The 18277-nt window shown below is 41.1% G+C and overlaps 1 protein-coding gene across 3 annotated transcripts in view; it reads right to left on the bottom strand.

Moving 5' to 3' along the window:
* The window catches only part of drosha (drosha ribonuclease III), a 102643-nt gene extending 91921 nt beyond the window's left edge, over positions 1–10722 (bottom strand). Inside the window, exons 1-7 of one of the 3 annotated variants that reach the window (XM_032503464.1) lie at positions 10515–10722; positions 7929–8784; positions 7775–7843; positions 6557–6857; positions 4491–4653; positions 2555–2715; positions 1409–1489 (exon numbers count right to left, since the gene is read on the bottom strand). In XM_032503464.1, coding sequence (XP_032359355.1) covers positions 1409–1489; positions 2555–2715; positions 4491–4653; positions 6557–6857; positions 7775–7843; positions 7929–8782 — 1629 coding nt within the window. In that variant the 5' untranslated portion in view covers positions 8783–8784; positions 10515–10722. The remainder of the gene's footprint in view (positions 1–1408; positions 1490–2554; positions 2716–4490; positions 4654–6556; positions 6858–7774; positions 7844–7928; positions 8785–10514) is intronic. The other 2 variants (XM_032503462.1, XM_032503463.1) reach the window with 2 other exon arrangements.
* Positions 10723–18277: the final 7555 nt, after the last annotated feature.

Genomic DNA, 18277 nt, shown 5'->3' with positions numbered 1-18277 from the left:
TGTTTTCACACAATTTAATATTAGACGTGTAAAGTTATGGTTGACATGAAAGCCAAAATTATGTATCAGAATAGATTACACCAATAGTAATAAGAAAAAAATGAGAAAGTAATGAAGCTAATGTTAACCAGCACTGTTCTGGAGGTTGATGTTAATTTAACTCCATGAAAAACATGTCACCATAGGCTAACACGCTGATTAAGTAATCCATGACATTAAAGGGTAACTCCCGTCTTTTTCAAGTTTTTGTGTCTAAGTGATTGATGGGAACAACAATCTCTGACATTGGTCCAGGATTAAGTGAGATCGCTGCAGTCGGCAGCAGCAAAACAAGCTACAATATAAGTTAATAGGACAACTGTCAAGCTTGTATTTAGCTTCACAAAAGTGCCACTGACAGGCGCAGATTAATATTCTATCTGTCCAACAACATTATGGAAAGGACTTCTATGGAGGTATTCCTTTCTGTTAAAGAGTAAAGATCCTTTTTGTAAAGATAAAACGTTGTCGAAATTAGGTTCTTAACCCACCAGACTCCATGTAAATAAACAGTAATTTTAGCATAGTGAAATACACTTCATTCAAAGTTGACAGAAACAAAATAAAACTATGAAACCCCTTTTTGGGGCATCTCTTTGCACTTTTGCAACCATCACAAATCGCAACTAGTTTTGGTTGAAATAAACACGTAGTTTAGTTTACCGATTTACGTACATGTGAAAATAGGAAGGCTTGTATCATGTGAATGCGCCGATAGTTACGTTATTACTTAGAATTCCTCATGGGGGAGACAGAAACTACGCACTATAGCTCAGAATGGTTTGCCAATGAGAGCCTGGCTATCGGCATCCTTTACCCAGCGTAACTGGGCCAGCTCATAGCTCATGAAGACCTCAGGCAACATGACGTCAGACTGACCAGCATTTGAAATTGGCCTGATTTCTTATTTTTATTTCTTTTTAGAGGCTAGAGCTGACAGAGAAGGTAGCAGTTTATTTTCACATTCACAACACATCTGGACCTAACATATTTCAAAAAATGCAAGTAAAGACGGTTTTGTGTGGCAGGGCATCTTTAACAAATATTGCACTAGTCCATATTGCAATTTCGATAAAATTGCAATTAATTGTGCAGCCCTAATGAAAACCAGAAATCTCAGCACCTGGCAAAAATAATCAATGAGTCACTGGTTTCAACTCCCCTCAACTCCCCTGTAAAGTTGAGGAGAGTTGAAAACAGGAATCATTTGGTTCTCTGGGATGATACGATCTCACTTATTGTCCCTTTAATACAATGGAAAATGGTCACTGTAGAGAGAATGCATTTAGCTGACTAGAATAATGTCCTTGCCCCTCTGTGGCACAACTTCAAGGTTATAAAAGGGTGATTTATTCACGACGTGTCATACCTCTTCCCCCGGGTAGATGCTGTGGCGGATCCCTGTACGTCTGGCCTTGGCACTGCACTTACACAAGGGGCCATCATTCATCTGGACAGAAAGAAAATACGTAAATCAGACACAACTGCTTCACTTGCCATGTATAACACGGAGGCTGCAGAACGTTTCACACCTCAGAACTGTATACTCCTGACCTTTATTTCTTCACTGGAGTTTGGAGTTCTGAAGTTCTATGTGTTTGGGCAATGTGAATGTATTTAACATTTCAGCAACAGTTAGGGGAAAACAAACTTCAAAAATCATTGTACACTTTTCCAATCACGTAATCAGATTTTGGACCTCAAAGTGCCTCGTTTACTGAAGCAAGATATTTCCAATATTTAACTAGAATAATTTCAAAACCTCAGAGAGAAGGACCGGAAGTTGGTACTCTTAATCAAATATTGTTGCAAATGCATTAGGAGTTGGAAAATACTTATTAGTAGTATTACAAAGTATTACATCATGATGTGAATCTACATTATAGATACACTGGCCCCCAACTTGTTATACAAGGGCAGTGGTGCATCCACCGATTACTCCATGTATTAGGATGAAGGCACACATGTGCATGTTGCTTTGGGGGTTAACATTAAATACTGTTGTTGCTGTCTTAGAAACAAATGTTACTGGCACAATGTCCTTTGGCTAACACCACGCACTGTTGAAAAAGTTTGGAGGAGCAGAATTAGATGTTACATGGTGGTTTTTTAAAGATTTTTATTTCCACTATTACCTACTGCTATCTACCGTTATCTTTTCATTTTGTGAAAACTTGTGTAAAGATTTTACTGTAAAGTATGAAAATGAATATTTCTGCTGCTGCCAGGGGGCCAAATATTTCTCTCTCTCTGAAAGACAGGATTTGGCCTACGGGCTGCTGTTTGCCCACGGCTACCCTATGTCATGATATGTCATGGGCTAAGTTATGGGACACCTGTGCAATATAGCTTTAAAGTGCTTTAGGAATGGTTTTGGATGGATCTGTTCTCCAGCTCTTAATAATATGTGAGGCCTGTATAGAATTACAAAAGATTCAGCTACTGTAGCAGATGAAACAAATGGGAGATTAATATGCCTTGGCAACAGTAAAAGTCAGACAGGAGGGAGACAGACCTGCCCGGGATCGTTGTACCACAGCTCCTCATGCAGGCGGTCAGGGTGAGCTTTCTTTCTCTTGATCTCAGCAATGACATCAAACACGTCGGAGTCAGAGCTGCTGGAGCAGGTGCTTCCTTCACCGTCTGACTCACAGTCTGACTCACTACTGCTGTCGTCTGCACACAAAAGAGTGCAAAAAGGTCTTTAATCATGACAACGTCATAGGGCTGACAACTGAATGAACAATTCGGGGAGCCGGAGAGGCTTCAATGGTTAAGCTCCCCAGCTCAGCTGTGCCCTCAGAAAGTTTTATGCAACATTAAGTCTCAGTAAAGCAATCTGTCAAAATGTTTTCAAATTGTGCGCACTCTGGCTCTGCCAACTCCGGTAGAGGAATAATTATCCAGACAATGCTGGTGATACAGCAGCGCTTCAGATCTATTAACTCATTGGAATTTTCTTAAAGGGATAGTAGCAATTTATTTGAAGTGGGGTTATATGAAGTACTTATCCAAAGTCATTGTATTACCTACAGTATATAGCGGTGGACACGCCCCCCAGTTTGGAGAAGCAGACACGGAAGCTAAGTAATGTTGCTGTTGACGGGGGTAGCAGACACATTTTAGATGCCTAAAGAAATCAATATCAGTTTAAGTGTAGGCTATATTTAGAATATTTTTACCGCTATACCTTGCCATCAGACAGCCCTTTCAGACGGGGAACGGAAAGTGTTGTATCCATCTAAGCTCTCTTCAAAGCCACCAGACTCCTTTGACAAAAAGAGTCAGTTCACGCCACAGAATGGTTAGTTTGTTTGTATTATTGTATGACTCTGGGTGAATCCAAACTAACCCTTTAACACACCAAAGTCAAACAACAATACAAACTAACCATTCTACAAGGTAAAATGACTGTTTTTGTCAAAGGAGTCTGGTGGCTTTGAAAAGAGCATGGATAAAATCTTGCAAAGGGCTGTCTGACAGCAAGGTAAAGTTGATATTTTAACTATAGGCTATTTTTTAGGTGGCTTAGGTACTCCTGCCTAGTTCTCTAAACTGGGGGCGTCCCAACCGCCATATATACAGACCATAAATAAGTACCTCATACAACACCCCTTCAAAACATCCAAACCACACCTTTAATGTTTAAGGAAAACAAACATAGCTAAGCGTGATTTACCACCATGTTGGATTTGTTGTTTAAATGTTCTACTTCATTACAATCTCTGCTTCTCAAGGCAAGTGCAGACTCAAAAGCATCTATGAGACTAAAAGAGGAGCACAGTTGCCAATGCTGACATCTGGCACTCATGTTTTCGTTATTTATCTCACACTTTTCCTTACTAAAAAGAAACCTCACACCAAAATGAGGATTATAATTACCACTCAGCTGCATAGTTTGTGCTTTTTAGCTAAGCAAGGTCTTCAATGCTTATCAGCGTTTTAACTCAAGCACTTGATTGTGGAGTCAGTGCCCGGAGCTACATGTTCAGCAAATGATCTCCCTGAGCGAGATTTATATTACTGCAGTGTTGAAAGAGACAATCAGGCCGACAGCCCTGCAGATAACATCATAAACACTGAACTTTATCTCTGCCTCAGCCGAATGCACTGCTGAGAAGACAGCTAGTGTGTATGCATATCAATTTCAAAAGATTTCTGACAGATATATTAGCTGTTTGCACATTGTTATTTAGTTGTTCCACTTAACCAGAACAACATACATGCTTACAAAAGTAACAAGAACACACAAAAGGGCAGGTAAAAGTTGACTTCAGAAATCACTGACTGCTACGGCTGACACACGTGTCATTTGGCATAGTGTAAAATTAAAGGTAAAATAACGCAGATTACTCTACAGTATACTCATTTGCATTGATTTAATAATTCAACAAAACAATATGGCAATGCTTTTCACACAACAAAAATGTTCCACCATAATTATACCCAACTAGTTTTGCAGGAAGGCCCACCTGGATCCTCATCTAGTTTGGTCTTGGGCGGGTCCCACACTGGCCGAGCGGCCTTGGCTCTCTCCTGTCTCCGCCCCAGCTCTTCCTCAAAGCGCTCATACAGGTCCCGCAGTTTACTGGTCCCCACCACAGTAGAGTCTCCCTGAACACATAGAAATGAATATTAAAAAAAACATACAGTACATTATTGGATTTTTTTTTAGAATTTAAAAAAAAGATTATTTACTTATTATATATATTTTAGGCCTTTATTAACAGGACAGCTGAAGACATGAAAGGGGAGAGAGGGGGGACTGACATGCAGCAAAGGGCTGCAGGTTGGAGTCGAACCCGAGCCCACTGCGTCGAGGAGTAAACCTCTATATCTAGGTTGGCTGTACCAACTGAGCTATTCAGGCGCATGTCTTTTTGCTTTTTAAAATGAAAGAAAAAGTACCCATGCCTTTGAATGTTTCTTAATATGTGCAGAACAAGAGTTAATCAGATACATCTATAACAACATAAATGCATGTTTGTTTGTTTGTTTGTGAGTACAATCAGTCAAATATATGCTCCACAGAGAAGACGCTTATTGCTTTTTGAGACCATATGATGTTTCATCTAGAAGAGAAACGCCTAACCTGCTGCTGTATGGTTGTAAAAACATGAATCTGTTTAAAACGTTGTGGTGAAATTTCCAGCTTATGAAGTCCTGCTATGTAAGTTGAGAGAGCGGTACCCCAGGTCTCATTTAGGTCAGTGTCCAACATAATGTCATAAACTTTCCAGGCCAAGGAGTACTCCAACTTGGTGTCTTCATGGAAGACGGGAGAAGTTACAGCTGTATGATAAGACTGTCTCATCCTGCCAAAGTAATGGAGGAAGTAAACACAGAACACATTTAGGGTTGGGTTCTCGAAACCCGGTGCTAATACGTTAGAGGCAACAAAAAACATGTCTGCATGCGACACTCGTTAACAGGTGATCAACTTACTTATAACTTTTAAGCAACCCAAATTCAAGCTGAGTTCTCTGTTTTCCTGGTCAACTCATGGACCGATATCACTACCTGGAATTTGGTACCGGTACCGTTTTAATAGTAGCCTACTTTTTCTCTACTACATTTTTTATTTCAATAGTATTTCAACATTTTTAACGGGAGATTTACTACTGTCTGTTACACCAATACTGTATATTCAACTTCACTAACGATCTATAGATCAGTTCAAAATGTATGTGTGTGTGTGTGTGTGTGTGTGTGTGTGTGTGTGTGTGTGTGTGTGTGTTAGACTTCATAAGGTATTGTTTTCCGAAACTATGGGCTGGGTCCGGTTTGACTTGTTTGGTCCGGATGCGGACCTTGGTCCGGACTTTGAGAATCCCTGCATTAAACCATCGATGTGACTCAACACCCTTTTGGAAAAGCTACGGCAACTCCCACAGGAAGAGTCCTCACTGTTCCAGGGAAAAAGATGTGTACCTTCACTTTGATTTTATTGAAAGACAGGTCAGGTCTTTGGCAGAATGTGTAATTTATAGCAACAAAAAAGGAGCTGATGACAGCATGAAGCCCACATCCAAAGATCACTGGTAAAGGTCAGAGAGTTTTAGAGAAGAAGAGGTGGCTCTTTCCAAGAGATCCAACGACATCAGAAAAGCATTTGAGAGGGCAGGTGGTGATTTGGAAATGGTGACTAAGGCGTCTTTTGGAGTGCTTGCTAAAAACTTAAAGGCTGAAAAAGATACCGTGCTCAAGAGAGCAGTTAATCCAACACTTTATCACCACCTGGCAGACAGAAGATTAGGAACGTTTCCTTTGCCAGTCAGATGGATAAAACAATATAAAACAAGTCTGTGCTCAGAGTTAATGGTCACTGTGTTAAATGCAATGACTTAGAACAAGTCATTCTCCTGTTTAATATACCCTTAACAAACAAGACAAGGACATTTGGTTGGCTATGTACTCTGAAACTCTGGCAAAAGGGTTTAATGAGGATTAGATATGACGACAAACAATTATCAACTGAGTGGAGATTAGTTAATTAAAACATAAGTGCCAACAGTACCACTTGGTCCATGGGGTCATTGGAGTAGTAGTTCTCAGCGTGTGTGCAGCGGATCCAGGCAGGTTTCAGCAGCTCTTCTTCTTCTTTCTCAAAATCCCCCTTTTCCTTCTCTTTCTCAGTCTCTCTGTCTCGGTCCCGTTCTCGTTCCTTCTCTCGCTCTCTGTCAGCGAAGGACTCTTCGGAGTCTCGGCTCCTGGCGGAGGAGTAGCTACGCTCTCTGCTCAGGCCGGAAGAGCTCTCCGTTCTCCGGTCCCTCTCCTCTTCCCAGCGACCACGTTTCCTGTCTCTGCTTGTGGAACGACTGTAAAGCACACATTTAAAAAAGGAAAAGGAAGAGGAAAAAAGGCAATTATCGCATGACGGAGGTTATGAGCACTGGTTTTCAATGTGTGACCAAGTACCAAGTAAAGATTGCACAATGACGCCAGAAGCAGCTCCGATTGCTAAATGAAGAAGCTTAGGTATGGCTGAAAGCAGCAAAGTTATTCAAGGGGAGCTCCAGTGATGTCAACGTCAAATTACTAGTCACTGGAAGCACCACTCCCACAAAAAAAAAAAGAAAGTGTGTAAAACATATGTTGTAGAGGGCCTGGAAGAGCTTTGTGTAAGAAAATTACTCTATTATTTTTGACAAAATAGTGCCGTTATCAGGGCAGTTTTTGAGGATGAAGATTATTTTTAGGACCAAAACTTATCCCTAAATTACTAATTACTAGTAAAACAGTTTTGATAAGACAAATATGATTGTTTAAAGTGTCTTATAATTAGGGAGGTAACAGTATGAAAATGTAACCTCACGGTTACAGGGACCAAAATGATCACGGTTTTCAGGATTATTGCGGTATTTTTAAAAGTGTGTTCAATGCCTTTAGCAGCAACTTTTTTTCTGCACGTTGTGTAGACAGGATGACTAGCGCTGTCATCTCCTCATTCCGCCATGATTCCAACTTCAAGAAATGCACGGAGGCTACGCAGTGCGCCTGCACGGCAACTTCAGGAGACTGTGATGAAGCTGGGAAGGATTAAACACGGTTCCCACACCGTGGTAACCCACCGCAATAATAATGTTTTTTTAAATGAAAACAGTAATTGTTATCGTCAACATTTTTATGATGGTTTACCGTTCCACCGGTAATCATTACATCCCTATTTATCATAGAACTGCCTTGTTCTGCAATAATGGACTGTATGTGTATAAATAACGGATTGTATGTGTACCTTCGAGGCCTCTTTCTTGGCCTGTCAGGCGACTGGGATCTCCGACTTTCTCTGTGACGATACCTCTCCCTGTGAACAAGGACACACATGGTAGTAAGAAAATTCTCTCTCACAGATTAACCCCTTTTACGAAAGTTACTTGTTATTCACGTACCTGCTACGTTCCCTGCTCCTGTGTCTGGGGGAAGCCCGGCCTCTGTCGTACTCAGACCTGTACCGCCCGCCCTCCGGTCTGCCGCGTTTGTCTGGACTCCTACCGCGGTCCTTCCTCTCTCCGGGAGACTCCATTTTATGCCTGTCACTATGGCTACCGTAGCCAAAGCCCTTCTGTCTGTGATCATCGTGGCGATACCCTCTTTCTGGAGACCTCCTGTTGTCCAGGGGCTTCTCATACTTGTATTGCCCCCCGTGCCGGAAGCTGTGGTCTGGTTTGAATGAGCTGGGGTTCTGATTGTAGCCAGGGTTGAAGGTAGGAGGAGGGAAAGGAGGGTGGGGAGGATGTGGGTAGTTCATGGAGTATGGAGAGTGGTAGCCCATAGAGTGAGAAGCTATGGGTGGGGGCATGGATGGGTGTGTTAATGGTGGTGGGGGCACGGGAGGCATCATGTAAGGGTGGTAGGCATTTTGAGCAGCCACCTGGGACCCTGATGTGGGACCAGCTGTGGAGCTGGGAAGGGGAGGAGGTGGAAAGTTAGGCGGGGGTTCCGGGTAGCCGTGGCGAACAGGGGGCTTGGGGAAAGGTGGGCGCATAGGGCACTGGTTAAGAGAACTGGGAGTCTGGGAAGGTGCTGGTGGAGGGTACTGCATGAAGTCAGGGTGTGGAGGCATGTATCCACTGTTTCCATGGTAGCTTGAAATGGGAGGGGTCTGTGGATCGAAGTGGTACGGGGGAACAGGAGGATGGGGAGGTGGCGGCCTCAGGTTGGTGGGTCGGTAGTTCTGAGGGGAGCCGTGCTGGCCTGGGGGGATTCCTCCCTTGGAGCTCTCCCGATCCTGATGGAAAGACATGACTGTGGAAAATGAGAAAATAATCAAGTAAGTTACCAAATTCAAAACAAACCTGAACGTAAATGCACCTGGATAAAAGTTTCACTTTATTGTTCAGCCCAATTTATGGTCCTGCGTTATTTCAACCCCGTGGGTACGTATGTCTACACACACTCTCCGGCCACGTCATCACCCCTGTGAAATGTAGCTATAGCTGGGCAAAATGGAGAAAATCAAATGTCACAATATTTTTGGACCAAATACTTCAATGTCAATATTGCGGCAATATCATAGGGTTGACAATTGGGGCTTTTACAAAGTATTTACACAATGAGATTTCCTGATAAATAATTTATCAGTAATGTGGATGGAACAACGAACTGGGTAAAGGAAACTAATAGAAAAGTTAGAACAGTCTGCTAAGTTCAGAAAATTATATCAATTTACTGTAACCTAGCATTTAAAATCAGGAAAATAAAACTTGTCATATTAAGAAACCCAAAATCTATGTCGTGAATTTTACTTGTACAAAGCTTATAATCGTTCAGTTTGTGTTGACATTGTCAGAAAGGTAATAATGTTTATTATTGAGATCATCTTGGGTGGTGGAGCTGTACTGAAGTGCATTATACTGAGAGGTGTTTCTAATATTCTGCCCCTCTTATGTATGTAAATGGCAGGGCCAAAATATTAGAAACACTTCTCAATATAATGCAGTCCAGTTCTACCCCACTGCCAACTACAACCTCAATAATGAACACTTATATTTGTAAAGGAAATATGTATAGCAGAGCTGTTGTATTGGATCACATTAGCTTATACAAGCGTACCTAATAAAGTGGCGGGTGAGTGTTTATTAAAACAGTGACGCCAAGGATACGTTTTTTTTGTTTTTGTTTTTACCATAGAACTGCCTTTGGCAGGCTACATTTAGATTGACATTAGGTTATGATCAGGAGTGGTAGAGATGACTTGATGGTTGATTATAAGGTTAAAACATAAAACTGATGGGAAAGCAGCCTCAGAAACAGCAACGATGCTGTCAACAATACCAATGCTTAGTGGAGACGTGTATTCTTCTGGGGGGATTTTAAAACTTTACTTCTTATTATTTTCATAAATACTTGTTTCTTATTTAACAAGGGAGAGAAACAGCGAATACCATCTCTGCTGGGAAAAGTAACACTGTAGTATAAAGACCCAATTACAACACAGTACAAATTCACCGTACAACATCATCACTTGTGATGGTGTCGCCTGTGTGTGGGCAGCCTATTTTAAGGGGCTGACTCATCTAGTTGCATTTTGTGTGCATAAGTTTGTTCTCATGTTGAAATATATTGTTCTTATCTCTATGAGACATTTTGAGAAAACCGAGGCTAAACAAAATGACTAATTGACTCCATGGTTACCTCGTAGCTATAGCTAGCAGTTTACAACAAGCAACAGCTGAACACCGGTTAAATGAATTGCCTGCACTGATGTAGCTAGCTATGTTAGCCGTTAAGCATCACTAGCTAGCAAACGTTAGCTACAACAGGTGCCATTTTCAAAAACACGCCAAAAGTGTGGGAAAGTAACAAACTAACAAGTATTTCTAGAGGTTATAGTAGTCACTCTCGGTCACAAATAACGTTAGCATTGTTTTCAAGCTAACAGTAGCAGCTAGGTTAAAGCTCCACTTGCTACCCGGTGGTAACATGTTAGCAAGCATGCTAGCACATCATGACAGGATACGAGTGGAACAAATTACCTTCAGAAATAAGGAGCGCTAGGAACAGAAGCGTATCATTCAGCCTTGGCTATTGGTTCAAAAATTTAAAATTACGCGAGCCCAAATTGTCTTAAACAATGATACTTGTATGAAGAGATAGTATACGACGTGCCATCCGTTGGGTATCACCATACCGAGGAGCCGTGTTTCGGGTCGGAATGGTTAGAGAGAGGAACAAGGGTGGACCAATCAGCGATTGGATTGTAGTTTAGAAGGGTTGCTCTGGTTTATGCTGAAGCTGAAGCACTTTAGTAGGCTACTGATGTTTACATGATTCTCCATTATGATTTGTGTCAAAAGTGAATAACCAACAAAAATGTTAAACTACAGCAAAGCAGCTCAATAGATTCATTGTATTTAATCTATTTTTCTGACCTTTTCAAGAAATCAATAATACTATTAAGCATGCCTGTGTCGATTTGACTTGATTGTATAAAAATGTATTTGTCATTTGTTCATTGTGTGTGTGTGTGTGTGTGTGTGTGTGTTTAAAGTCTTGTTTTATACAGCGTAAATTCGTTTAAAAAAGTGTTACTCTGCACTTGTGACAAGTGTCCACTAGAGGGTAGCATAGCTTTTTGTAAAGAAAAAACATGCAATAAATTAGTGCAACATTGCTTTGGGAAAAAATCACACATAATTTCCATTATGAATAAAGCAGAGGCAACATAGATAGATCTACACAAGGCTGTGTGTGTGTGTGTGTGTGTGTGTGTGTGTGTGTGTGTGTGTGTGTGTGTGTGTGTGTGTGTGTGTGTGTGTGTGTGTGTGTGTGTGTGTGTGTGTGTGTGTGTGTACTTTGTAAGCGTCTTTTCGTCTTTTTTAAGAACCTGGGGAACAATTTGGCATCAGTCCAGGCAACTTCCTCCTATTATTGTGACTGGGACTCCTATTTGACTTCTGCTCCATTCTGATCTGACCCTGCCTCAGGAGCGGTTGGTCTGCCCAAAACAAACCCACTTTTAACCTGTGTGGTAGCACTGATGTGCCCCCTGTGCTGGAAATCAGTGTGGGGGAGCAAGGCTAAAGCGCAGAAGCCCACACATACTGCTCGGAGACATGTTGCCGTTCTGACAATTACTTGGAAGATTCTGTAATAAAACAACAAACACTGAGGCTGCAACTAGTAGATACATGGTCAGTTGTCAGGATGTGGACAACCTACCCACACATTTTTTTTTCTTTTACTCTTGGTGTGTTTTTTATGGTTTGGGTTTACATCCTAATAAAAGGGAACGTTAATGCTACAGCACCCAGTGATATTCTAGAAAAAAAAAAGTGCTTAAAAACTGTGTGTCAATCATTTATATATATAGTCTACCATATTTTCATTGTCTATTTCTTGCCTGTATTTCTTGCCTTGTATTTCTTGCCTTGTATTTCTTTCGTGCTTACTTGTTTGTGTGTTATTGTTTTGTTTTTCTGTTTTTTGCTGTTGCTGCTATGCTGCTACTTGTAACGACAGAATTTCCCCGTCGTGGGATAAATAAAGTATAATCTAATCTAATCTAATCTAATCTAATCTCCACTTCAGTAACACTAACATTCACCAAACTTTCCCATTTCATTCCTGTCTATATTCTGAAGGGTGTTCCAGAGGGATTTGTTCAGATATCATTCAGAGCCTTTATCTTTACTTAAAAATTTAGCAAAAATGTATTTTTATTTTTTATGGCTGTTGACACCATATTCTGATCTAAAATCTCATCTATAAAAATATTTGACTGTAATGGATCAACAAATTAAACAAGAATTTTGAACCTGGCTTTATCCGACATTTAGATTTCTGTTCTGGAAATGTATGCAAACTAGCTTGCATATTTAGCAAGACAATGCATAGCTAGCATAATTAAACATCACATTTCAGAAAACTTGTAATACAAAACATATTTGTCTTAATGTCAGTAATTAACTTAATATAGTTTTATGGTGACTTATGTTATACTGCGAAGAACTGCTACAAACTACAATTTTTTTTCTATTTTTGTTAATTCCACTCTTCATTCTAACCCCAACCGGCCCGTCAGACACCGCCTACCAAGAGCCTGGGTCTGGGTCTGGGTCTGGGTCTGGCTCTGGGTCTGTCCCAGGTTTCTGCCTAAAAGGAAGTTTTTCCTCGCCACTGTCACACTGTTGCTTGCTCTGGAGGAAACTACTAGAACTGTTGGGTCCTTGTAAATTCTGGAGTGTGGTCTAGACCTATACTATCTGTAAAGGGTCTCGAGATAACTCTTGTTATGAATTGATACTATAAATAAAATTGAATTGAATTATATTAATGCATTTGTTTGTCCCTAATCACCTGTGGTGTCTTCTTGAAGGCCCGGGCTCATTTTATTTTTGCTTGACAGCGTAATCCTCTTGACTCATCACTCTCTGCCGCTCTTTATTTCTCAATAAAAACAGTTAAAAAAATGATTTACACATATAAATTCCATACTTTTCCTTTGCATACATTGGCAGAGATGACACATTTCCATCAGGCCTCTTGGTCTTCATTATGATTCACTTCAGGTTGGAGCGGCATTACCATTCTCTGCCTTTGTGCAGGTCGCGTCCTCTCTCCCTCGAAAGAAAAAGAGAATGTGAAAGAAGGTGGTTTTCTCTTTCTCAAGAGAAATGCGGCGCCTGGCATATACTATACATGCTTTTTAAAAATGTTAATAAAGAAAGAAACACACAGGGATGGCCTAATTGGATGTCACTTTTTAACCTTGTTCACTATTACGGTGTTTTTCCACGTTGCGTCCTTGACTCGCCTTGACTCTACTCACCTTTTTCTGGCTTTCCATTACGAAAAAAAGTCCCTGGTACTTGTTAACAAGTACAGTTTTTATTTTAGTACCACCTCAGTCAAGGCTCCAAGCGAGCTGAGGCGACACCAAAAGGTGACGTGAAAAAAGAACCAGACTACTGATTGGTCGGAGATAACGGTCACTATTCACTGCGTCATCACAGCTAGTGTAGCAGAGTTAATAATTCCACTTGCCATTAAAAGGTTACTTCTCATTTGGCCAGTAGTTTCCATGAGACAGGCTTCTTTGTAGAATGAGCGCCATCTATTGGTGCCATTCCACAGACTTTAGGGGAAATTCTTACACACTTTCACCAGTCTGCTGTAGCCTGCTTCATGGTAAGTCACATTGAGCGCCATTGTTATAGTTAGGTACATGTGTTAATTGTGATAATATGTTAGTATGCACGTAGTATATCCACATGGGAGCTCTCACATTTCATATAAGAGACCCATTTTGTTTGGTTTCTGTTGTTTTAGTTTAAATGAAAAAGCCCACCAGGTTGTGCTAGCTTGCTAGTCTGGTTAGCCTAGCTTGATAACGTACCTTTATGATACAAGGGGCAACAGTTAACTGAATAATTTCTGTTTTGATTTTAGCAAACTGGAGCTCTTTACGGTGACGAATGTGATTGTGAAATGTCAAACAGTGTGACAGTCACTGAGGCGTTGAATCGCTCTCGTTCGGTCGAGGGCTAACTCCCTTTATATCTTCCCCTCAGAAACCCCCGATTCTACTATGGCCTCTTCTGCCATACAGCAACTGATACTTCCATGATTGCCAGAACATTACATTCTCCATCCACACACAGTGATTCGCTAACTTAACGTTTTAAAGTTAAAGTTTTCTTTCTTTTTACTAGAGACACACACGCCCTTGCTAAATTAAAAGGCCCCCGCCCGGATCAGGGTCACCGGAAGTGAAGCAAGAGGCTTTTCTGATTTTACCCCGAGACTTCCCCTATTGACGGGCTTTTTTCCCACTGTCTATTTTAAGCACTGACCGAGGGGATCTTTACAACCAAGGATTTTTCTTTAGTACTTCCTAAGGGCGCCCCCTAGCCTTTATTGCTCGCCGAGCCGAGAGAGGCTAAGCGCTCGGTGGCTCTGAGCGGCAGAGCAGATGGGGAAATGCACTCCGCACTAGGAGATAACAGGAGGTCCGACTGTCAAAGTCGATCCCCGCCGGGTAGCAGCTCCCCTGGGCGGTTAAAGAGGAGTCTTAACTACCCTCGAGGGAGGGAAACCTCTGCCCTCGGACGGCCGAGGTGAGAGAGAGAAAATAAACGAATACAATCAAGGAACACAAATCCTTTGGTTCCCTAGTTCCCAACAAGCTCAGGTGGTTTTATTCTTTAGTGAATAATCAAAAGCAAGTACAAAATAATGACAGTAATAGACCTTTCCCTATGAGCCTCAAAAAGCACAAGGTGGCACAAATCAGAGAACAGAAAAAAAAACATTAAGTGGGTGAGAAGAGCGGAGAGAAAGAGAGAAAGAGAGAAAAAAAGTCTGCGGCTGCTGTCCTGCAGCGCAATTTTACAGCCAAATCTAAAATCCCTCCCTTCTGGATATCAGGGTATTTCCACCATTGCGTAATCACAGAGGAGGCTACAACAAAGCTGTACATTAACACCAGATATGGTAGTTGTTTGTCTCAAATTGGTAGGCTCAAGGTCAGAACTCGGAGAAGACGGGATCTTTATCTCAGACATCTAACCCCGAGCCCCTCCCTCTGCCAGAGCATGTTTGACCTTTAATGCACTTTTACGCTGTGATATAGTTTTAGCTGTTTCTGATATTTAGTACATACATGTACATCTTTAAGCAATATATATATCATTTAACTGTGGGTTTCATAACACACCCACATCAAGCATCAAGCAGCATGTATGTGTTTTTTTAGCTGTGGGATTCTTAACACATTTCAAGAATAAACGGCTGTGATAGCCAACGAAGTAGTTTTGTCTGTAACACAACACAACCCAAGAGAAAGAGTACACACCCGCTACACTAGCGACAGATGGCGGCGTCCTGAACAAACCCGCCATATTTTTTTTTGCTGCCTCCAGCTTCTTTTAAAATTAAATGTGTCCTCTGGCTGTGGCAACAGCCACATGCCGAGAATCAAAAGCAACCCACCTTCACCAGTCTGTGTGTGTGTCTGTGTGTGTGTGTGTGTGTGTGTGTATGTTGCGTTAGGTCACGACAGTTTCTTGCTATGACAACCAGCCAAGGCTCGCCTCACGCATGAGGCGGTACCAATCTGCAATAGAAAAAAGAGAAAGGGGCACCACAGCGGAGTCCAGCAGGTACCATTAATGGAAACATGCCATTAGATTGTTTTTAATAATTCTGATTCTCAAACATTACTGACACATTTCCATGACCTGAAAAGTTACATTTATTAACAAAATCACATTATATTGGTTCCAATCCTGTGGGCCAAAGTGTCACATCAGGATTCATGAACTCATAGGACCTTACACGATTACGCAAGTAAATGAAAAAAGAATCCATATAATTACCAGAGAGATGACCTTAAAATGACTCCTCTGGAGAGGAAAACAACAGGAACAAAAGGCAGGGCTGTTTTTCCTCTTGAGCGGTTAAACATGTTGCATCTATTGAGCATTAAAATGCACCTTACTTTCCCTGATGATGATTAATTTTAGGTGAAAAGGCCCGAAGAGAAGATTGCGTTTTTTTGTTGTTGTTTGAATGACACAGTGGGGAAGTGGAGAGTGATGTACCCGAGGGAAGGTTGAGTCATGTGAATATTCACATGTAACAGGCTCATCCAAATGAGATGGAGGAGCTCCAAGGCCACATCGGTGAAACCAGGGGGGCATTTAATTAATAGGTTGAAGTGTTAATATCTGATCTGACATCTGTAGACCACAATAGAGCAAAATAACCCTGGGTGCTACATTATCAGTAGGATTTTATACTTTTAAGTCAGTGAAACTATAGCTGCTGTTTTCTGTTTGCTGTAGCTGAAGGGTGCATACATCTTCACCCTAGATAGTATTTCAAATGCAAAACAGTCATACGAGAAGTCTATCAGCATATGAACAACTCACTGTGGTCTCTGTAGTTAATAGAGGTGTTATTTCAGCACTGTAAGGCACCTTTTAGGAAAATTGCCTCAAAAAGGTCAGGCTGAATGCAAAAGAAATGAGACACTGGAGGCACTGAACTCTCTGAGGTCTATGGGCATTTTACATTGTTCTTGAATTCTCCTTTTAAAGGTACTAGCATATAACTGATACCCATACTTTTCATATCAAAATGTTCAGAACAAACTCAGCTTTCTTTATAGTGACTCCGGAAATTGTTCCAGAGCGACGTGTGAACACATAACTAGCAGAAATATTTCCAAAATATCTCGTGAAAAAATAACTACTCTTAATTGTTTTGGTGCTTGAAATGAGTTCACAAAAGTCTTGGGTTCATAAAGTAGCGTAATACGTGAATAAAATAGTAAATACATGTCTAAAATGAAATTATGGAATGTTGCTTTTTGTGTAGGAGTGTTGTCAAACATCGGCGGTGTGTGTTTCGTCCTCAGAGGGTTAATGCTCCCGGACGCACAGTGTATAGACTACACCTACTGCAAGTTATCTTCCCATGTGAAGACCTGTTGTTCATGCGACTGACTAGGGACTGATACAATGGACTGTATTAATCTCAACAACTTCCCAAAGCACTTTTACATAGTACAGGAACCATCCAACACACCAATGGCGCAGCATCGGGAGCGGTTTGGGGTTTAGTGTCTTGCCCGAGGACACTTTGACATAGGACTGCATGGGGACAGGGATCACATCAAACCTTCTGATTTGGTTCCACCACCTGAGCCACAGCCGCCCCAACAGCAGGGGTGAAAAAGTTGACAGCGGTGCCTGAGTTGACCATAGTGACGTGAGTGACATTAAAAAATAAACACACTGGCCTGATGAAGGTGCATGCGAATCCAATTCATTGACTCAAGGTTAGAAAATGGAAATTAGGAGAGCTTTTCCAATTTAATCTAATCTAATCATCACTTAAAAGAATAAGGACAAGGCCAGGGGTCGAGGGTCGAGGGATAATAATAATTATAATAATAATAATTAATTATATTTATACAGCGCTTTATCATAGACAATCAAAAATGGAAATAAGGAGAACTTCTCTAAAGTGTTTAGTCATCCGATTTCATGAATTACTCATCATTTAAAAGAATAAGGACAAAGCCAGGTCACGGCCGTGCTGCACAAAAACATGAAAACGTGGCATGCACTCACCATTCCTGCACACCGTGCACATGTGTAATGATGTGCATGGGCATTTTGTGCAATTTGGTTTGAAATGTGCTGGGGACAGACACGCATTTGGAAGTGCTTTTTCAGAAGTGCTGGGTACAATGACACATTCTTTTTTTTCTCTCTCTCTTTCACGCAGGTCATGTTTTGAAAGAGGCTGTCCTGTAGCTTACTAATGTAAATGAATGCAAAATGTACGCAAAAATGTGATGATGTCTGACACGTTTTGTGAAGAAGTATGCCTTAAAGGTCCCATGACATGGTGCTCTTTGGATGCTTTTATATAGACCTTAGTGGTCCCCTAATACTGTTTCTGAAGTCTCTTTATATAGACCTTAGTGGTCCCCTAATACTGTATCTGAAGTCTCTTTATATAGACCTTAGTGCTCCCCTAATACTGTATCTGAAGTCTCTTTATATAGACCTTAGTGGTCCCTAATACTGTATCTGAAGTCTCTTTATATAGGCCTTGGTAGTCCCCTAATACTGTATCTGAAGTCTCTTTATATAGGCCTTGGTAGTCCCCTAATATAGTATCTGAAGTCTCTTTTAAATAGACTTTAGTGGTCCCCTTTTATTTTTCATTTATTTCACCTTTTTTTAACCAGGAAGTCCCTTGAGATTGAAATCTCTTTTCCAAG

The sequence above is a fragment of the Etheostoma spectabile genome, chromosome 22, assembly GCF_008692095.1.
Source record: "Etheostoma spectabile isolate EspeVRDwgs_2016 chromosome 22, UIUC_Espe_1.0, whole genome shotgun sequence".
NCBI lineage: Eukaryota > Metazoa > Chordata > Actinopteri > Perciformes > Percidae > Etheostoma > Etheostoma spectabile.
The sequence above is the reverse complement of the archived record's forward strand: the minus strand, read 5'-3'. Positions and strand labels throughout refer to the sequence as shown.